Source organism: Strix uralensis, chromosome 24, assembly GCF_047716275.1.
Source record: "Strix uralensis isolate ZFMK-TIS-50842 chromosome 24, bStrUra1, whole genome shotgun sequence".
Lineage (NCBI taxonomy): Eukaryota > Metazoa > Chordata > Aves > Strigiformes > Strigidae > Strix > Strix uralensis.
Genome location: NC_133995.1, coordinates 9,639,483 through 9,661,893, shown reverse-complemented (window position 1 = coordinate 9,661,893; position 22,411 = coordinate 9,639,483). Strand labels below are relative to the sequence as shown.

The window sequence follows — 22,411 nt, the reverse complement described above, 5'->3', positions numbered from 1 at the left end:
CGCAGGCGCGGCGCCGCCCCGCGCTCTCGCGAGAGGCCGGATTTGTTCCTACGTGCGGGGCCGTGCTGCTCATGGCGGCGCTGGAGCGGGGGCGCTGAGCTGTTGGGGTGAGTACGGGTCGCGGCGGGCCGCGGCCGCCCCTGTCGCCGTCCAGGCGGCGTCCGCACCACGGAGGGGGCGCTGCGGCCCCCGGGAGCCGGCGAGGGAGGCAGCGGCCGCCTCTGCGCCCGCCGCCCGTTTGTCTCTTGTCGCAGCCGTCTCGGTGGGGTCGCGGTGCCTGGAACCTCCCCGCGGCGGTGCGGGGGGGGGGGGCGAGGGCCGGCGCCTACATCGTCGGCCCCGCGCGGGGGGGTGGGGGGCCGGCGGCCGCGGGCCCGGGCGGCGCGCGCACTCCGCTTCGCGGCGCCCCGCGGGCAGCCGCCCCGCCGCCGGGGCTCTCGGGGGCTGGAGCGCCGCCCGGCCGCGGGGGCGGGGCCACGGCGGCGCCGGAACTCGCTTTCCCGGCGCGCTGCGCGGCCCGGCGGGGCTGCGGGGCGGCCTGGGGCCTGCAGGCCGGGAGCGCCGGGCCGGGCCGGGGGCGGCGCTGCGGGGACTACGGGTCCCGGCAGGCCCCGGGCGGGGCCGCGCCGCGGGGGCTACCGGGGCGGGGCGGCTGCTCCCGGCGTGCCGTGCGCGCGGCCCCGCCCGGCGCAGAGCCGGGGCCCCCGTCCCTTTGTGTGCGGGGAGCGGCCGCCATCGCCCCCCTTTGTGTGCGGGGAGGGCGGCGGGGCGGCCCCTCCTTCCGCCGCGCCCGCCCCTGGGCCGGGGAGCGGCGGTCCCGGGCCGGGCTCTGCGCCGTCATGGCGCGGGGCCGCCGTCGGCCGCCTCCCGCAGACGCGGCCCCCGCCCGCCCGCGCGCTGCTGCCGGGGCCGCTGGCACCGCCCCCCGCCGGGGCCGCCGCGCCGCCGCCACCATCTTGGTGCAGCGCAGGAGCGGCGCCGCCGGGCCCCTCCCGGAGGCCTGCGGCGAGTCCCCGCCGCTCCGGGCCCGGTGTGCTGTTGTCTGGATGAGGAACAAGCCCCGGGCTCTTCCCCGAGCTCCACCCCCTCCAAAAGGGGCTTTTGTTTTTAGGATTTTCTTAAAACAATCCTATGTGTATGTATGCCTTCACAGACGTCCTTGAAAGTTCTTTAACTTTTTTTTCCCCCCCCATACATGTATTTTTTTGCCGTAAAAGTGACTTCCCTAACCTAGGGAACCTTGGTAGCTGATTTCTTCGCTATAGGGTGTTGGTTGGGGTGCTCGAGAGCTGGTGTTTGTTTCTGATTTTCGTCTGAAAAGATACGGAACAGCTTTATCTCGAAGCAGCCAATAGCCATGTTGTGCCTGCATACTGAAAATATAAAGTTTTATCTTTTTTGAATTTGGTCTTAGTCATGTAAGAGATGGCTGTTTCTAGAAGCACGTGTTCTAGTACCGTAAAACGCGTGTTCTTGCAGTCACCTCTTTTTGAGAAGAAAATGGGAAACAAAACTGTTCTTAATCAGTCAGGTTCTACTCTAGGGCTCCGTAGATGCTTTCTGGCTGACAGCAGGTTTATGTGACTTACTGTTCTTAAGCAAAATCTGCACCTGAAAGACTTCAGGAACAGGACTTGTATAGCTCTTCCCTGCCTCTGCATTAATCCTTTCAGCTGTAAATATACAAATGCAGAACCCAGTGTGACTTGGGGGCTGGGCAGCTGCTTAGGGTGTTTACCATTTGGAGGATTATTTATAGCAGCTGAATTAAAAAGTAAAGAATTTGAGACAGACACACACACTGTGATTTTTTTTTTTGTTGTTGTTGTTCTTGAATTATGCTTGCTTGACAAACCCCCTTTTTTTTTTTTTTTAATAAGTGCGGTAAACCAATCTTGTTATCAAATCAAACTGTCTTTGAAAGGAAAAACTTCAGCCTTATTCCATTACCTGACAAAATTAGCTTTAGTCATACTTGGGCAGAAGTAGTGTTTTGATTATTATATGAAAATGTGATATATTCTATGCCCAGAAAAATGAGAAATGTAACATGATACAAGTTACAGCTCTAGTAGAGCTCTAATAATATTAGTCTAATTAGATGAGAGAGGAGTACATGAATAAAAATATTCTGAAGTGTCTCAGTGCAGTTCCTGTGACACAGTGTATGCCTGCTCCATTCCTCCTGAGCTTGCTCGGGGGGGATGCTCATTTGAGATCTGAAATGCTGTCCAGAAAATAATACTGTCCTGAAAGAGATTGTGGTAAGTTCCTTGAATCTAGTATGGAGGTATGTGAAAAGTCTGGGGATCTTATTTTTGCAATAGCTTTGTGTCTTCTGATTTATATTTTTTTATAACTGAATCTTCACTGCAAACCTTTCATACCAGATAGTGCTTTCTGCTGCACTCGTCTAGTTTCTTATTTGGTCTCATTCATGTGAGTGTAATGGTCTGACAAGAAAACTTACTTCAGCTGGAAGTTTTTCCGAGTGGTGACTAATGGAAGATGCTTCATCTGGAGAAGAGGTCATTAAAATACAAACTTCTGTGAAAATGGGGTGACGAGTTTGCATGCAGCCATCATGTGCTTTTGGTGTTCAGAGTTCTTATTTGTAATAGCTGACTGCAGTCAGCATTTTCACTGTGGTGAGAGTTAAATGTCTTTGCATTCATGTTTCAGTCACTTAAGTTGACTCTTTCAAGTTCACTAAAGGGAATTCAAAGCTCAGTGTAAATTGTGAAATTCACTTTCCCACTACAGTGGAGAAATAGGCTTTGTCCGTATTTTTGCTCACTTGGTGTGGGACTTGGGGAATGACGTGGAAGAGTTGTGCTCTGATGCTTCATACCTTTAGGTTACTGCATAACCTGCTAGTTTATCCACAGACTCATAGCGGTGTTGCTTCTTAGCACCTTTTGCCCACAAAAATCTCCTCCCCCTTTTTTTCTCTATCTACTGAATAAGCAACAAACTCAAATCAAAACTTGATTTTATTTATTTTCAAAAACCCTTCTGTTTCTGTAAGGTTTCAGTGGTGGGTGGCAGTTTGTCTAAAGCACTTTCTCATGAAAACACAAAGTGGTGCTGGAAAACTGTAGGAGAGAATTATTATCTAGTTACTGTTGCACAGAGGCTTCGCTCATGTTATCTAGACAAATATTATTTATATGAAATCAATGTTTTGCAAACACATAATAAGTCCAGAGAATGGCTCTGCAGTTATTTTACATGCTGTGCCAGGGTGCCTGTGATCTGTGTAGAACAGGCATACAGCATCTGTACGTATAATTGAGAAGTTTGTTTATTTTTATACCAAGCTAAAGGTGTTTCAGGTATTGCAAGTCCTGGACTTACTTTTTGGAACAAAAATCAGCAGGAAACTCTACTTCCTCCCCACATACACCCTGAAGGTGAAATACTCTGAAGGTCTGTGCAAGCACTTATTAATTAAATTATGAGACGGCACCTATGTAAAGTTATTGATAGGAGGACCAAGACTTTCATTAAATGGTGCTGCTATTCATCAAAATGAAGTTGCTGTTTTAATTGTACAAACTGGGACCTTTCCCGAAATGCCTAACTGCATCTGAAGAGTTTAAGATTGGAAATACCCTATCACTGGCTTGGAGGTAGAGTTTTTTGGAAAGTAGAACTGAAAATGGGAATGCCACATATATCTGTAAAAATCTTTCCTAGCATGGATCAAACCTACAGTATTAAGGTAGAGGAAATGCGCCTTTTTGTAGAAACACCTAGGACTGATCTGGAATTTCTTTTAAAGTGATACTTGGTGTGTATCTTTTTCCTTTCTCCAGTATGAAGTGGAACAGAACAGAATTTACCACCTGAAACTGCTGCTTCAAGTTCAGATCAGGAAAAGAATATACCACATCGTAACAACAACTCAAGACCAAAGAAGAGGAAACTTACACTGAAGATACAAGGCTTGATCTGAAACAAGAAGTTTGTGCCTACTCAACAGCTTCAAAAGAGCACGTCCCAACGCTGCTAGTAGTCTCTGTTTTCTCCAGTGCTGCATTGAAACTGCCCAGGGCAGCAGCACTTGCATTCTCTATTAGCTTGATAGATCACGTTCTCTTGCTATCTTTTTTCTTTCTCTCTCTCTTTTTTTTTTTTTAATAATAGCGGTCTTCATCCTTAGAAACTTGTGCTGAAACAGAAGAATCGGCTAATACTACTGAAAGTGCAATATTTGAATATCACTGCGAGGTTGGTGCATGTGGTATATAGAGTTATATATATGTATTTCTAAACTTAATAGGAAACAAGTTGTCAACAAAAGGGTGTGGGTTTTGTTAGGGGCTTTTTTAGCACTCTTCTGCTGTAACGTTGGTTTAGTAGTAGTACAATGAATTAATATTACCTGCAATGTGGTTCTATTTAACAATATTTATAACCCCAGAGAGCTGGTTATGAATGTTTCTGTCTTCTAGTAATGGTAGTGTTGTGGTTCCAATCCCTTTTTTTTTTCAAATATCCTCTGTTTAGTCATCTTTAAACCTTACTGCAAGGTGGGTTTTTTCTTCCCCTGAGAACTTGTATTGGTGGGGTTCATTGCTCTCGTTCTTGCAAAGTGTCAGGTCAGCTGTGTTGCAAATCAGCTGTTGGGAGTGAACTGTTGGTAGTGGACAGCATAGCCAGGGAGTTGTTGGGTTCCAGTATATAACCATTATATTGTAGGTTCAAGCAAGTCTTGTTGGTACATTAATAGGTTGTAGCCTATTGCTAAAAGCTTCTTAAGGAACAGTTTTATGACAATAATTCTGGTTATACGTATAAATGGACATTGTGTTTGATTTTTGTTTTGCTTTGTTGTAACATTGTGGTTGAACAGGTGTAGGAATATGACAAGCATCTGGTAAGACTGCCGATGTTAAAATGTGTCTGTCTTTCTACAGCAAATTCTAGTGCCACCTTGAGGAGTGTATCTTTGTGTGAACTTCAGTTGTCAGGCTTTAGATGATTGATGACGAGTTCTTTGTGTTATACTACTAATACTCCTTTAAACTCAAACTGTTCGAATGGTGTCATGCAATGGTAGGCTTTGGGCAAGAGACTACAGCAGTGTGGTTTTCTAACCCTAAAATAGGCTATTCTGAACTTGATTTTTAGGTAGATTTTTGTTATTTTCTGTATCTGATGTACCTTTAGTAGTATTACTTAATGTCTGTGACAGGGATGTACGTGTATTTGTGCACTTAGTTTGTATGGAGATGTGAAGTGTCCATTTTGTAAATTACTTGCAAAAAGCATTTGTCATGCTCATTTGAGCTTTCAGAATGGGTTAATGGTCTTGCCTATTATTCTTCTGGGAAAAGGTATAATGATACATCATTTTCCCTTCCCCCAGCCACCTACTTGCAGGACCAATTTATTTTTGAAAAGTATTTCAAACTCTAGGATGGCTTAAAATCAAACACTTCGGCTGTTGCTTTCCTCAAAAGATGAGGGTTCATCTGTTGGAGTGATGCTGACAGGAACTAGTCTGTATCTCTTAGCAGCTTTGTATAGTGCTTTTTTGTTAGATACTCTGAGTAAATGTGTCCTTTAAACATAATCCACTGCGTAAGAAAGAGGCAGCTCCTGTGGCTTTTGTCCCCTGAGCAGTTTAGGCTGGACATGAGGGAAAGACATCTTTGCTAGGAGAGTAGCACAGCACTGCAACAGTTAACCCAGGAAGGTGGTGGAACCTCCCCACTGGAGGTTTTCAGGACTCAGACAAAGCCGTGGCTGCCTTTGTTGGCAGGAGGCCTTGGAGGAGGAGGAGCATGGACTGGAGTTCTCCAGGGGGTCTCTGCTGGAGGTCGTGGTCTCTGAGTCACTATTTTCTGACATGTCAGTATTTTATGACTGACTTGAACATGTAAGAGCGTTGACTTAATGCCAGTTACCACAGGTTTGTAGGGCATCCTGATACTTGAGTTTTCATAATTGTAGAATAAGAGGGAGCAGTATTGGCTCAAATGAAGAGATTGAATAGCTGTTTGTCTGTTATACTGTGGCTTATCATGCCACTCTGAGGACAGAGAAACAGAAAAAAATGCAGTGTTGTCTTGTTCTAGAAGACCTTATGTAATGCAGTTTGTTGCTTCATTTTGGGACAGGATGGAGACTTATCAGTCTGAATATGGTGGCAATGAAATTTATATTGAACCTGGCTGTGAACCAGCTGTTCACATAGCAGTTACATACTTTACTTGATATTTGTAAACTACCGTGTTGTAATGTTTTCTTGCACTAGTGCTATGGTTCTGTGTTGAAATAGAGTATTTTCATTCTCCTGAAGTTTTTGACAGTGTCAAATGTGCCTGAACAGACTCATTTCTAAAGCTGATAGCAAAATTACTGTACATTACATTAGGTAAAGTAGAAAAGGATTAAAGGATTGAAACAATTACAAGTAAAGTTGGTTCTAGGTTGCAGGTCCTCCGGAAGTTGCCATAAGGGTGCAGTGCAGGGAGATGGTCATCATCTGTAACCCTGTGTATCGTAATGGGGATCTTCAGGTGTTTCCTCTCAGCTTTACTTTGCTGTTCTTGACGAAGGAAAACTCACAAGGCATGGAAAATTACTAGTGAATGTAATGAGAGAGGAAACTCTCCAGTGTTCTTGGAGAGTTAGGTTTTCCCATGTGTAACTCTTCAACTTAATCTGCCCACATACAAGAGCTGCTGCATAGTATATATTGGGACTCACAGGTTTGGACAAATGCTAATATGATGGAGCTGAAATTATATACTAATATTAAATATTTGTCTTCTGATAACTATACTGAGACCTCTGTCAGTTATGTGAAGTTACTCATAATATAATCAATGAACTAGAAACTAACTCCTTGGTTCAACTTTTTCAGCCCTCCCTTTGAAGTATGAGAGGGGAATCTGGGTAGTAAGGTAGTCCCTTCCTTGCAAGAGTTTGTAGTGTGTGGGAAGCAGCACAGTGCTGAAAGAGACTCTACATGAGGCTTTTGGTAGTTCTCTTTGTATAGCTTAACAGAGCATACAGCCTTGGGAGCTGTTTCTGCATGGGGGGGTGTATATGCACACCTTGGCTTCTGGAGCGTTTTTCCATTGAGATTTGCAGGTTTTGTGCAACAGTTGGCCCTACTACTGGTACTCATTTTAAAAATTGAAAGAAAAATGAGGTGTAAAACAAGAAAATAAGCAGTGCATATTACAGAAATTTTACCGTAAGATGTACTAGTTCAGAGATTAGAGAGTTTGGGGGTGGTTAACGCTTTGTAACTACTGACCAGTTCTGTAGCCCTCCAGCAGTGCACTACACTGTCACAGCTGTATGAGGTGGAGAGCCGTTATACAGTGTTGTGAGATCTCTTTCCTGCCTCCTGTAGCTCCCTTACCTTTTCTTCTTTTGTGTTTCTCTTCATCTGCACCTACAACATGTGGGTCTTAAACAGAAGTGGACTCCCCCGTGCCAGAGATCTGTAGGCCAGGGCAGCAATGTCAACGTGTTTCAGTAGCACAGGAAGTCATGGGGTTGGTTTCCTCGTGAATATATTCTCACTTCTTAACATACTTAGTATCAACAGTTTTTCAGCCAATATTAAGCATTTGGTCTTCTCCCAAGCAATTATGAAGTATCAGTTTTGGTTTTTTTCCTGAAACCTTTCTTAGAAATTCTCACATCAAAACATCACTTCCTCCTGCAAAATGAAGTGAGTGAAAATACCTCTTAGGTTCTGGTACAACATCCTTTTTGCATGAAAGTCTAATTAAAATAACATGTAAGCCATAGCACGAAGGTGGAAGTGTTCCAGGGAAAAGAAACCAGTATGGGTTATGCTTAACAGTTTCACCATTAACCAGCACTAGCATCTTTTTTAGAAGCATTTGGGATTAGTGGTTGAAGGCTAACTGCTGTTGAGCAGTTGCTTGTACAGTGGTGTGAGGACTGATGTTTTCCTTCTTTTCTTGGAGGTCAGAACTCTTGTCAATCCTTATTTCTCGCAGTTGTTCCCAATATATTTTTTTAACATCGGTCTTGCTTAAAAAATACAGATTTCTGCCTCAGAACTTCACAGCCGGTGTTTTTCAGTGCTCTTTGATCACTTTTAAACTGATTTCCAAACAGCATAAGACATGCTGTAACTATACCTTTTAATACATTGAGTACCTTGATGTCTGTATTGGAGTAAGAAGTATGACTGTTTTACAAGTTGCTTGGGTGTCTTTCATCTAAGCATATTGCTGGCTGGTTTTGAATCTCTTCTGCTTGATGCAGCGCCAAAGCAGAGAACGATGCAGTCTCATTCTGTTTCCAAAATAAATACTCTGGAAACTGAAACAAATAAAACCCTCTAATACTGTATCTTAGGATGCATATTGACTGTTTGGGGAGGGTTGCTTCAGTAGTCTTTCTTGAATTAAGGTGTTTAGGACATTTCAGCTGATTTAATTGCTAACCTGTAAATAGAAGGAGACTTGCTCATCAAAAAGCCAATGAGTTAGTAAAAGGGACTTGTGGATATTTCAAGGTTGAGTCTGTGCCTTGAAAAGACACCCCCCCACTCCCCCAAAGAAAGGCTTTCATGGATGTAAGTTAATTTAACAGTTCATTACAGCTTTAACTTTTTCAGTTTAATGTTGGTTTCAAGTTTTCTCAGTCTCTCTAGCACTTGAACCTCCTATGCCACAGAAATGTTAGTTTAAGTTTTAATTCTGGGTATTAATTCCATAACTGCAAAAATGTTTAAATACTTAAAACCATTTTTTTAGTATGAAAGACTGAACAGACAAAGTAGGGACAAACTTTGCAGAGATGTGAACCTAATTCTGTTTGTTGATAACTGTTGCATTTTCCTAATTACCTGTTTAATTTGGAAGAGCAGATACTTTAGATATTTTCATGCTCTGGTGTGAAATGGTGAATGTGGGAGTACTTTGAGGTATACTTCAGAAAGTCAGAAGTTTGTTTTGGTCCAAGCAAGGTTTACTTCAGTGTTGTGTGTTGCCTGTCTGAATTTTAAGGGTTATTGTTCTACGAATCTTGACTATTTTGGTGTTCTTTCTGTATTTTAAAAATGGTTAGAATTTGCTTGTTACAATAACTTCCACGGGCTCTTTGTGTTTGTTATTCTGTTATGTGGGCATGGAGAAGGGAAACTTATTTTAAGTAGAGGGGTTTTTTGTGGGTTTTTTTTATTATTTATTTTTCCCCACTCTCTTTTAAACAGATGAGCTTTGATCCAAACCTGCTCCACAACAATGGACACAACGGGTACCCCAATGGTACTTCGGCAGCGCTGCGTGAGACTGGGGTTATAGAAAAACTGCTGACCTCTTATGGATTCATTCAGTGTTCAGAACGGCAAGCTAGACTGTTCTTCCACTGTTCACAGTATAATGGCAACTTACAGGAGCTCAAAGTAGGAGGTAATTGGACAACTTTCAGAGCTTCTTGACTGAGAGAAGTCCAGTCTTTTTCACTTGCTGGAGAAGATCCTTTTATCTTGTGGCATGAACAGATGCATGCTCTTGCTTCTGGTGGGCTAGAGGGACAACTGAATTCATAATCTACCACTCCTGATGAGAGACCTTTACAGCACTTGAGCTTTGTGCAGCTTGTAATTAATACAGTTGTGGCCATTCTGGAAAAGGTGCAGTGTTAGGTCAAACTCATATAACTGAGATGGAAGCAAGTGCTTCGACTGTGGAAGAATATACCTCACGTACTCAGTATTTCTTTTTTTAGAGTTAGTTTGAAGATGGCCAGTTATTTTTCAGAATGGGGAGGATGCTACTTCATGCTACTAATTAACATGGCAGTGAGGTTTCTAAACTTTAACGGCATGTGTTACACTGTCTGCACTTCAGTGTGAAGTCTGCTGTATAGTGAGTGGGGCAGGGGGAGGGAATTACTGAGGGGCAAGCCATTATGATAGAGTAGTTCATTAGCAACAGGAGTGAATAAGCAGAATAACCGGAGAAATATTTACAAATAGAGTGTCCTTCCTTGGTAACAAAAACACCTGAGTTTTACTTTGTTATGTTTGGCTGCAAGCAGTGAGTTATCAAATGTAACCATTTAGTGATTTTAAAAAAACAAAAAACCCAAACAAAATTCTGTGACGCCATTACCATGTTTGATTATCTTGTAGATGATGTTGAGTTTGAAGTGTCTTCTGATCGCCGAACTGGAAAACCTATTGCTATTAAATTGGTGAAGATAAAACCAGAAATATTACCTGAAGAACGAATAAATGGACAAGTTAGTACCTGTTTTCTATACATGCATAATTTCCATCCTTTACTCCAGTACAGAAGATTAGATTTATCAAGCATATTAACTACATACAGTATACAGTTACACTGAAAAATATTTTTATTGTTCTGGTAAAAATTCAGGGGTTCAGGCTGAGCTCTTGCTTAGCTCCAAGGTGTTCTGTCCGATGGAAACTTTGCAGCGTGGCATTCCCTGTTGACTTACACTAGAAGTGCATCCCTGAGTGCATAGTAGAGGATACTGAGATTCATTTTGTATTCAACAATCTGCTCCTGAAATGACTAGCAATGGATTTTTTTTTTGACTGGTAGGTTGTGTGCGCTGTTCCTCACAATTTAGAGAGTAAATCTCCAGCTGCCCCGGGTCAGAGTCCAACAGGGAGTGTATGCTACGAACGTAATGGGGTAAAGCTTATGTATTTTACTTGAACTCTTCACTGATCCATCACTGTGGTCTATGAGCAAAAAAATCGGTGCAATTTAACGTAGACAATTGACATTAAGAACTGTAGTTCTTGGCAAAAAATAAAAGCATGCTTTGGTAATTACTACAAACAGGAATGTTAATTTGACAGCTTGCTTGCTTATATCTATGGAGAACTTTATATAGAGCCACATAGTTGTTTTTCTCTTTTAAAACTTAATGAAGCTGGGTTGTGTAATGTTCATGTATTCTTATCTTGAACTTTTAAAGTTTAGAAATTGACATTTAAAGATGGCCACGTACAAACCTTTCGAATTAAGTTGCTTGTTACAGACTCGTCAAAACAGCACGATGGAAAAAATGTTTTTGCATGCTGTGTTTGATCATTTTAGATTTTCTCACTAAATTAATTTCTTTAATAGCAGATATTGTTATTAAAACTGTGCTAGTCTTTCTTTGAAACAACTGTTTTGCAAATAGAGTAATATTAGTCAATGTTAATTTACAGGAAGTATTTTACCTGACTTACACCCCGGAGGATGTTGAAGGAAATGTACAGCTGGAAACAGGAGATAAAATAAACTTTGTAATTGATACAAATAAACAGTAAGTCATATGGTTTTTCTGACTTCATACTTCTAGTAGTCAGACAGAACTCATACCTGTTCCAAGAACTGAAACGACATTATGAAATATAATCTTAATTGCTTCAGTCTTGCTCTGTTTACTTTTTTTTCCCTCTAGTACTGGTGCTGTAAGTGCTCGTAACATTATGCTATTAAAAAAGAAACAAGCCCGCTGTCAAGGAGTAGTCTGTGCCATGAAAGTAAGTGATGCTTTAGCTGTGAAGTTTCATTTGAAAATGAAATGTTGTTCTGCAAAGTGGTGTTATAAGTAATATATTTAGGGCATTAAGAGCTATTCAAAGTTTGGAGCTGTGGGTGTAAACTGGGTGAAATGACTTAAACTGCTAATCTTTGATACTAATACTCTTCTTGACAAAGGAAGTCCCATTTATTTCCATGTATATATTTCTTGTGGTAGTCTGTTACCTGTGTGCACTCAAGTCTGCTTTACTGGTATGTCATAGTCTTTTATTGTGTTTTGTAGAACCTGTAAAATTTTGTCTTGGTATGTTAAGAGAATAGGCAATTTATTAAATACTTTGTTCTGTTCTTAGGAAGCCTTTGGATTTATTGAGAGGGGTGATGTCGTGAAGGAGATATTCTTTCACTATAGTGAATTTAAAGGTGACCTAGAAGCCTTACAGCCTGGTGATGATGTGGAGTTTACAATCAAAGACAGAAACGTAAGACAAAATCCAGTAAAAACTGAAGACAAGATCCTAGAGCATAACTGGACAGCTGTTTTCTCAAATTAACTTGTTAAAAGAAGGGGGAGGGAGGTTTATTGGAAAATGTCTGTTACTTTACCTCTCCTGTGGGTATTTGACTGATTTTTTTTTTTTTTTTTTTTTGTGCTTTTAGGGTAAAGAAGTTGCAACAGATGTTAGACTGCTGCCTCAAGGAACTGTCATTTTTGAAGATATCAGCATTGAACATTTTGAAGGAACTGTAACCAAAGTAATTCCAAAAGTACCCAGCAAAAACCAGGTGAATTTCAGTATTTACTTAAGTTTATGTGAAATGTTGTACTGATTGTATTGGATTCCAGTCAAACAGTAAAAATGTTCCCCGTTCCCTGTAACAGTCTGCTGAATAAGCATCGTGTCAGAGTAAAGGAGTAAGCTTGGACTTAACCTGTAATGACTGTTCACAGCAGTCATAGTATTGCAATTTTTCTAAAGGTTATAAAGAGCAAGAATTTGGGTAGTGGTATATTGGGGAGTATGTGTTTTCTTTAATGCTTCAAATGTTTCCCATTGAATTTTGTGGGTTTAGGATGTATCTTTAAGGCAAAAGCATAGGGAAAAGGGGAGAAAATAACCTGTGGAATAAGCCTGATCTATGGCTTCCTGTGAGCATTAACAGTTAATGAGGTTTTTGACAGATAACTTGACCTTTAATGTTTGTCTTAGAGGAAAGAGCATACACGAACACTTCCCTTAAGGTTTTAGGCGAGTCTGATGTTTTGGGAAGCTTTGAGGTGGGGTTTTTGTGTGTTTTGGACACTTTAGAAAGAAACTGCCTTTTAGAAGTCTTGTAAGTATGGTTATAAACTTAATTCTTGAAATAGTCTTAATTTCTTTGACAATACGTGCTTGGTGCTTAAAAAAAACTCCAACAACAACCACCACTACCTTGCATTTGGCCACACACAGTGAATTACAAATCAGGAGTGGTAGAAATGAAGCATAGTGGTCCAAGTCCAGCAGGCTTTTGGTGTCATCCATACTTCTGTTAGCATTAGTATTTCTGCCAACTGTTCTGTCTGTAGCTATGTTGAGTCTTGTAGGTGAACTAACTTTTTCTGTTGGATTTTCTGTCTGCTAGAGTGACCCATTACCTGGCCGCATCAAAGTTGACTTTGTGATTCCTAAAGAACTTCCATTTGGAGACAAAGATACAAAATCCAAGGTGACCTTGCTGGAAAGTGACCACGTCCGATTCAATATTTCAACAGACAGACGTGACAAACTGGAACGAGCCACCAATATTGAGGTTCTCCCCAATACTTTCCAGTTTACTAATGAAACTAGGGAAATGGCAAGTATCTATCTTTTAAGTTTTTAATTCTTGAGGGGAAATGAAAGTAAAACATGGAGATTTTGTCTTAATAACTTAATGTAAAAAACATTAGTGTCTTCCATTGCCTTTTCTGAACTCCAGTCCTCAAGTGTACACTTGGAAGTGCCTAAATGGTATAAAATTCAGAATTAATGCTGTGCATCTTTCCTTTAAAATAATAAAAGTTAACTACTTTGGATTTCATGGGTTTTGGCCAATCTCTGAGGGTCCAGCAGAAGGATGGTAAAGAACTGCATTCTATGACTTACAAAAAACTCTTTGTGGATTACAGGGACTAAGATGGATGTGGTAATCAGTATTAAAGAATATATTTCGTTTTTATAATTTGGAACATTGGTTCTATTCCAGCTAGACTGTAAGTTTGCCTTCCGTTTCATTTGCAGTCCAATGACAGTGCTATCACATCCATAAGCTGTGAATTAGAGACCCTTTGCTTTAAGAAAACCACCGAACTTTTACTTCAGCCTCTCAGTTTTTGGCGTTCTGTACTATAGACTTCCTACGTTTCTACTCTGGCTAGATATATTTGTCTGCCTGAATTGAGCTGTCATTGAGGTGACAAGTATTGGCTGCTTCTAGAAAGGTTAGCTGATTTTCCTGAGCTTGTGGAAGCTACATAAGAGAAAAATGTTCCTGAAGGTAGCAAGTGTCTTTGCATTGTCATTCAAATCCTATAAACCTTCTCTGAGACTTTCTAAAGGCTCTGTGGAAACTGGGTTGAACTGAATGTGTTCATGAATTTTGTCGTGCTCAACGCCTCTGGCGTGATCTGGTACTAGTTCTTCCTAACATGAGTAATCGACTCTTTCAGCAACTTTATGGAGCCTTTTTTTTTTTTTCTCTAACAGAGGTCAGGGTGAGAAATGGATTATATTTTATTTTTTTGACAGTTGATGGAGCACTGTATGTTCTGTTTATCATTCAGCATTCCCTTACTAGTGGTTACCGGGAATGCTACTAAAATATTATGTAACATGCTTACCATAGTATACACCCATGGATGTGATAGTCTTGTTTTAACAAGCTTCTTTGTAAGAAAGGTTTTTAATTTCTTCATTTGTGTCTGGAAATCTGATGGCTTTTCTCTTTAAACTTCCCTCTGACCACTGGTTTTATTTCCTGTTTATACAGGTTCTTGTACGTTTCGTGTGCGTGGATGATGCGTGTATTTGTAGCGATACCCCCTGCAACGCTGTGTCCCCTGTGTAGTAGTAATGTCAGGTTCTTTTAACTGTAGTCCTTCTCATTAATGGCTTAAATAAATCTTTTACGCTTCAGTCTTCATAAGAAATTAAGCTGAAAAACTAGGTAATTTTGCCTTGTTTGCATTTCAGGTTGACCATATTGACCATAGCCATTAGCACTGCAGTTTGCAAGGAAGCGTATCACATAAACCAAGAAGTGTTTTCGTAGGATTCAGGCCTTGTGTTCAGATTATTCCATACTCCGCAGACAGATGTCACATACTAGTAGTAAAACCGTAATTGTCCATTTGACTCTTCTCAGGGTGTGATTGCAGCAATGAGAGATGGCTTTGGCTTCATTAAATGTGTGGACCGAGATGCTCGTATGTTCTTTCACTTCAGTGAAATTATGGATGGAAATCAACTCCATATTTCTGATGAAGTAGAGTTTACTGTCGTTCCTGTAAGTAAGATTAATACTTTTAAGAAATCTTAGTTTTTAAAGAAATTATGTGCAGTCCATCTAAAATCTGATCAATCTTGTTTTTCAGGATATGTTGTCTGCCCAAAGAAATCATGCTATAAGGATTAAAAAACTTCCAAAGGGCACGGTTTCTTTCCACACCCAATCAGACCACCGTTTTGTGGGCACTATAGACAAAGAAGCCACTCCAGCCAAAGCCACTAGCCCGAACAAAGGCAAAGAGAAGGTAATGCTGCTCTTATACTTGGGAAGTGCCTGTTCTGCGTTCCTGGCTTTGGAGACTGAGGCTGCTTCCTTAAAATCTGCAGTTCAACCTTTTGAAGCACTCTATCCTCTCTTAATGTGAATTACATTGAATACTAATGACAGCAGTCAGTAAAAACTAATGTGTGTGAAACAAGATGATAAAAGCATCGTTAATGATGCTTCATTTAATAATTTCCAGGAACTTGATGGGAAGTTTTTCAACCTCCTAGTACATCAGATGTGGGATAGAATTGGTTAAGATTAAGTTTCTAGGGCTAGAGGAGAACCTCTGTTGTTACATCATGCTGTTTTAAACAGTGCCACAGTACTTAAACTTCCAATAAATACTTGCTGGAAATGGTGGTAATACTTTCTTCGCTTTAAAAATACTGTCTAGTATCATTTAAAGCTTCTTGCTCAGAGGTGATTGCTTTGTTGTGTTTTTCACCAGCTACCAAGCAGTTACTGTAAAACTGATGTGTCTGAAATGAGCAGTGCTTGAACTGTATGTAGTAAACTTGTTTGCTTACAAATAAGAGACTGATTACTGAATTCTGGTGTCTTGTTTCTAGGAAGCTGAGGATGGAATAATTGTTTATGATGACTGTGGAGTAAAACTGACCATTCCTTACCAGGCCAAGGATGTGGAAGGATCTACTAATCCCCAGATAGGAGATAAGGCAATAGAACTAAGATTACCATTGGGAAATATTTACTGTGCATTGTGAGGTGTCAGCTTCTCTTTGCCTTGTTACTGGATTTGCTCTCCCTCTCAGAACAAATGAAGGACAAGGCATCTGTAATGTTACCCGTTTCTTTTCTTCTGTCCTAGGTTTGAGTTGCTTAATCTTCTGTATAACTCAAAAATATCCTAAAACCTGGTGATGCATACATGAAAATAGTATCTTACTATGTAAATGATGCTTTTTAAACAAGGGATTCTTATCATTACAACAGTGGACTCTGCTCGTGAATAATCAAGAGGAGATTACATAGAGACGTTTAAGATGGATGTTGAAGAGGGAGAGCATTACCCTTATGAGCACGTTAGCTTGAGAGACAATGGAAAGGGAGAAAGAGCTCAGATCTGGAAGAGCAGCCTGAAAACTCAGTGTTCAGGAGCCATGCTAGGGAAGCACTGATTCCTGTTTCTAAAAACCTGAAACAAGTGAACGAAGCTGGGTACATGCCTCCTGTGGGCCACTGGTGACAAGTTAGCGAAAGGAGGCGACTGACGTAAACAGATTCTCATGGTTAATGGGTGCAGGAAGCTGAGTGCTGGAGGCTGCCCTGCCTTGCAGATACCACTGGTGCCACTGCTACTCTTGGGAATGCAGTAAATGTCAGTGACTGACGTGTTTCTGGGAGAGTAGTGGCTAGAAAATTACTTTCCTGGAGAGCCTAGGTGTTGATTAGAGCTACACAGCTTTGAAATGAGTTGTTTCGGTGTGTTTTTGTTGGTAGTTGTGGTTTGTTTGGGTTTTTTCTATCTAGTGTTGATACGCACTTCTTCAACAGGTTGAGTTCTGTGTTTGTGAAGTGAAGAGAACTGGTCTGCAAACAGCTGTTTCTGTCAGAATGCTGGGACGCAATTACAGCTCGAAGAGGCTTTTGGGATACGTGGCAGCCCTGAAAGATAACTTTGGATTTATTGAAACAGCCAATCATGATAAGGAGATCTTTTTCCACTACAGGTGAAGGACAATTTCATTTTTATTTGTTGGGGGGGTGGCCGGGGGGTTGACTGTTAAGCCCGTTTGGACTTCACACAGATTATATACGCTTAGGTGTCTCCAGTTCCGTTTATTATCTCTGCTGGGCTGGGTCAGGCTTTTCTGTTAGTCAGCAGTCTTGGTGTTCTGTGCCTCTGAATCCCAGGCTAGAAATACAGTTGTATTGGATGTTCGAAATGCTTCACTTGAATGAGGATTTCTTGAAAATGTGAGGTGCTGAGCTAGTTAAATAGTTTCTAATCCACTTACGTAAATGTTGGATGAGCATCACTGTTGTCATGTGACTAAAGGAAAATTTTACATAATTCTATTCTTGTAGTGAATACTGTGGTGATATTGATAGCCTGGAACTTGGAGACACTGTTGAATACAGCTTGTCCAAAGGCAAAGGAAACAAAGTCAGTGCAGAAAAAGTGAACAAAACACATGCAGGTAAGACTGTACGCGGTATTTTCTGCTTACAAGGCTCTTGGCAGGTGCTGATGGATAAAGTTCATTAATTATCTATTTACAGTTGGAACGTAGACCGAGAGGATGAGGCTTAATGTGGTGGTCATTGGTTTCCTGAAGGATGTTGCCTGTGATTCCAGAGAACAGACAACTGCAGAGCAACAGTCCTGTAGACAGTAGCAGCTCTTGGGACCTTCACTGTGCTCTGTCCTCTTCAGTTGGAAGGTTATAAGGAGAGACCTAGTGGAGAAGTAGCCAAACTAGTAATTGCACTAGTTGTGCTGTATCTCACAGAAGGAAAATTGCAGGAAGAATGCAGATGGGGGTATTAAGGACTTGGGGGCAAAAAATGGATTCTTAAAGATGTGGAACGATTGAAGTGAGGATGGAAGAGAAGTAAAATACTTAGGTTTGCTTTTCAAGTTCCATGGCCTCTAGCTTCATGAGAAACTAAGGTTTTTCTGCTTCCATGTTAGAAATGGAAGCGTGGACTTGGTTAGAAAAGCTGTCATTACTTCCTGCTGTGTTAAAGCTGTTCCAGTTTTACTGGGTGAGAGAGTGCACTGCCTTAGGTGTTTTGGAGTGCAAACTGTTGGCTCCTGGTCAATCTGAATCACTAATTCTTTTTAAAATAAAGTATGACTAGAACATCCTGTTCTTCCACTGTCTGTTTCTTTTCAGTGAATGGTATCACTGAAGAAGCTGATCCAACTGTTTACTCTGGTAAAGTAATTCGTCCTTTGAGGAGTGTAGATCCCACACAGACTGAATACCAGGGCATGATTGAAGTCATGGAGGATGGTAAGAGTTGTTGCTTTTAAACTACAAATCCTCCTTTCCCAAATGCACAAGAAGCGTAGGAGGTTAATAAACTGTAAATAGGTCTTGAGGATTCTATTCGCATTACAGGCTGTATTCATATTACTAAGCTGACAGTAAAAGTAGCCTTTCTAATACTGGAAAAAAAAACCCGAATGCCCTCAGGTAGGAAAGGACACCTCCCAACTCTGTCTTGTGTTTTTTCCTCCTCTAGGTGAGATGAAAGGAGAGGTCTATCCGTTTGGAATTGTTGGAATGGCAAACAAAGGTGACTGTCTGCAAAAGGGAGAGACAGTAAAGTTTCAGCTCTGTGTTCTTGGTCAAAATGGGCAAACAATGGCTGTTAACATCACACCGTTCCGCAGAGCCACGGTGGAATGCGTGAAGGACCAGGTGAGCGATCGCTGCTGTGAAGACAAGATGCATGTTACTAGGAAATAACTGCTTGAGTGGCATAGAGCAGGTGGGAACCCAGCTCAGCGCATGAATCCGGGGAGCTGCTTGTGCTCCAGCGGATTGCTCCGTCCTCTGGTCTAGGGAAGCAGGTTTGGGGAACCCAAGCGCTGGTTTATATGACTTCAGTAAAGCTGAACTCAGTGCTTGGTTTGGTGCTGATACATCGGCACTCCTGGGCAGCGGTTCCTGCTGTGGGCGATCCTGAAGACCTGTTTTTGAGATGTCCTAGAAATTAATCTAACTAGTTTCTGCTGAACAGGTCGTTAAAAAAAGTGTTTAAAGAAAGACACAAAACTGCACGTACTCTGCTTCTAGAAGCTTCTTCGCAGCGTTAAGCAGTCAGTGATTACAGTCCACCTGAAGTGCAAAGACTGATCGTTGTCCTAGTTAGTTGCATCTCAGAATGGTTAGAAAATTTAAGTGCTGTGAATGCTTTCTATTTCTGTAGTTCTGCAGCACGAAGCTGTAGTCGTTTATGGAGAGGCTAGGTAGTTTTGCTGGTTTATACACGAGTAGAACAGTGCATGAAAGTAACTGATGGCTTATGCCAGTGACAGACCAAAAAATGGAGTGGTTTCTACTGCATAACTTTTAAAGTGGAGTGTTGGAGAGGAACATGAGCAGCACTCCTCTTGGTTTAATAAGACTGCCAGGACTTCAGCAGTTTTCAGAACTTGCTCTGTAGGCTTTGCAGTTTAAATGTGACTTTACAAACCCAAGAAGAGTGCCTAGACTTCCAGAAGCGTTGTTTCCAGATGGAATGATCTGTTCAGTGTAGAAACTGCATTTCTACTTCTGTTAGGCACTTGAGGGGTTTTTTTCTAGAAGTAGTTAAACTGTCATAATGAGTAAGTCATTGCCTCTGTTTGGATCAAGAAGTAACCTTGTGATGTGTTGGCTTTCAGTTCGGTTTCATTAACTATGAAGTGGGTGACAGCAAAAAGCTCTTCTTCCATGTCAAAGAAGTTCAGGATGGTGTGGAGCTGCAGGCTGGGGATGAAGTGGAGTTCTCGGTAATCCTGAACCAGCGCACAGGAAAATGCAGTGCCTGTAACGTGTGGCGTGTCTGGTGAGGATTTGTGATTGAAGTGACTCGGTCTGGCACTGTCTGCGTGGCTGCACGCTGCTGCTAAACGGAGCTGGCTGTTCCTGAAACCCCAGCTGGCTGCAGCGGAGCCTCTCACGTGTTGTAGGGTGTCCAGTACAGTGCAGCAGCACAACTCCAGCCTTTCTTGACTACAGACAGCTTGTTCTTTTTTAATCTATTCTTAAGAGGCTTCCCCCATAGCAGGAACTTGGGTACAGCCTTTTAAGTGGAAATTAATGAATGCTAAGAAAACTGATGGTGTTCCGATGTAGGTGCTGGCCTCCCTGGCCAGCATAGTGCCTCTACCTGTTTCCTGAAGAGCAACTTCCATTTTTAAATAGTAAACCAGGGTTGTTAGTCTTTTCTTTGTGGCATGTCATTTCTTAAGGGTGATGGGTGGTTGGGGTTTTTTTTTTTTTGCTTTTGAACTACTTACACATTTTGAAGAAAACTGCACAATTTGAATTTTGCTTAACTTGAGATAACACTTCTGCAGTAACAGGAGGCTAACATTTAATTTCTGCTCTCAAAATTGTCTGTTCTCGTCATCTTCAGAGACGTTAATGCTATGCTGTTACCTACTGGCAACTCGTGAGCCTTTTATTGTTGCAGTTAAAGGGAACAGAAGTGTAGGAAATGTTACTTACGTGTGTGTGAGTAAATGGAACACCTCTGCTTGCTAAAGAATACCCTTTTGAGAATACTGGTGTTCGCTACTGCTATTTCAAGTCCTGTGTTTGGAGTAATGGTTTTGAGGCAGAAGTTCCACTTGCACACCAGACAGGTTATGCTAATGGCTTAATGGGGAAGGTGACTGTAAAGGAGGCAGCTTGCGCCGCCCCGGGAAGTCACCAGTGCTCTGTGTGGTTGGCTCTGTTACAGCGAAGGCGCTAAGGCTGTTGCTGCTCCACGTCCTGATAGACTCGTTAATCGTTTGAAGAGCATTAATCTGGATGATGCCAGTGCTCCTCGTCTAACAGTTCTTCGTCAGCCTAGGGGACCGGATAACTCAAAGGTACGTAAAATAAAAGGCTAACTTGCAGAATAACTGCAGTTTGTGTTTTAACTTAGATAACGCAACATTGCTTCGTGTCTTGGAATCCTGAACTGTTTGAAGCGTGGTGTCCACTTCCTTCCGTGGTGAGCTGGTTGCCCGCTGTGTGTGATCAGATGACTGTGCGAAGTCGGGGGTGCTGCACCCTGGGTCGGTCGCGGGTGGTTTCAGAAGAGCACGCGGTGTAGAAGCCAGCAGTTGCTGCTTGTGTTGTAGCCAGCAGTGGCTCTTCGCTGCTTCTCTTACCGCCCTCCTGCTCCCCTTCTCAGGGATAGTGAAATCCCTCTGCCTAAACTTTCACATAAGGTTCTGCCACCACTTGGTGATCAGGAGGAGTGAAGCGTCTGGAATCTGGAGTATCTGGGACGACGAAGAGCAACCCACAGAACCTGTCTGTTTCTGAAGACAACTGTGGCTAATTAGAAACATGCTAATGCTGTACTTGGTTGGAGCGGAACAGTTTTGCTTTAAAGCGTGATGCTGGAGCTAAAAGTTTGTTTTGTTTTCCTTGCAGGGATTTGGTGCAGAGAGAAAGATCCGTCAAGCTGGTGTTATAGACTGATCCACAAACCCATACCCGCTGTACGACTTGAGTGTGGGGCTGGTGAAGGGTACTGAATATCTCCCTATTCATCCCTTCCTCCAAATTCTAAGAAGCTATTACACCGGTTTTAATACCTTCTCATGTTATGTTTAAAATAAATTTATGAAACCATTTTAAAATTATGCACAGTTGCATTCTGGAGAACTTAAGGTGGCGCCTTATAGTATCACATTTTAGAAGCTTGTTTTGAATGGTGCATTTAACGCAACTGGTAACTGCAAATCTACATTGCCTATGTGAGTAAACATTATAGACAGCTCTACTCTGGTAGACCTTACGGAATTCTGCACTACAGTGCTCTGTGCTTTCGTTGCTGTTTTGGCCAAGGTGTTCCGATGCCTTAGTGCTCAGCTGCATTATGTCTTTCCTTCCAAGTGGAAGCGGAAGGCTCACTCTGCTCAAACTCTGAGGACCATTTGAGGGTGGAATAAGTTCAACTTTATATAAAATCTGTGTGAACATTCAGATAAGTTGATGGCCAAATGTTACAATGTTTTCATATTTCATTTAACTTGAGTCCTTTAGCCAGAAAAGTTGTTAGAGGTCAATGAAAGTCTCTCTGGGGTTGACTTTTTTTTTTAGCGTTCTGAAACACATGCAGTGCAGAATTTCATAAGGCTGAGGTGTGCCATCAGTGTGGTAATTTAAATATATTTAAAACAATGCACAAATCTGCTGCTGCTTAGAACACTGCAGCTTCTAAACCCGGTTTCTTTTACTGATTTAAATTTAAAACGAAAGAAGTTGTGCCTGAAGTGAATACTTTTTTTTTTCTTCTTTGCAGCCGGCACCCAGTGTACTGTAAAAGAATAAATACTTAGGCTTTCCATAGCTGTATTGAGACTTTCATCAAGGTGAAATAGTTGATGTCTGTGTGCTTTTTTTTCCCCCCTCCCC

At 41.9% G+C, this 22,411-nt stretch overlaps 1 protein-coding gene across 2 annotated transcripts; it reads left to right on the top strand.

Annotated features, from left to right (window-relative positions):
- Positions 1-22,374, top strand: CSDE1 (cold shock domain containing E1). Of its 2 annotated transcripts, XM_074893812.1 has the most exons (20): positions 1-107; positions 3,819-4,233; positions 9,218-9,416; positions 10,142-10,251; positions 10,578-10,670; positions 11,198-11,295; positions 11,434-11,515; positions 11,870-11,998; positions 12,177-12,302; positions 13,143-13,355; positions 14,904-15,044; positions 15,133-15,291; positions 15,884-15,991; positions 16,830-17,005; positions 17,364-17,476; positions 18,176-18,295; positions 18,528-18,706; positions 19,675-19,838; positions 20,739-20,871; positions 21,425-22,374. In XM_074893812.1, the coding sequence occupies exons 3-20, from the start codon at positions 9,218-9,220 to the stop codon at positions 21,470-21,472; spliced, it is 2,391 nt and encodes a 796-aa protein (XP_074749913.1). In that variant the 5' UTR covers positions 1-107; positions 3,819-4,233; the 3' UTR covers positions 21,473-22,374. The 2 variants fall into 2 exon arrangements, with proteins under 2 accessions (XP_074749913.1, XP_074749914.1); XM_074893813.1 differs by lacking the exon at positions 10,578-10,670.
- The last annotated feature ends 37 nt before the right edge of the window (positions 22,375-22,411 follow it).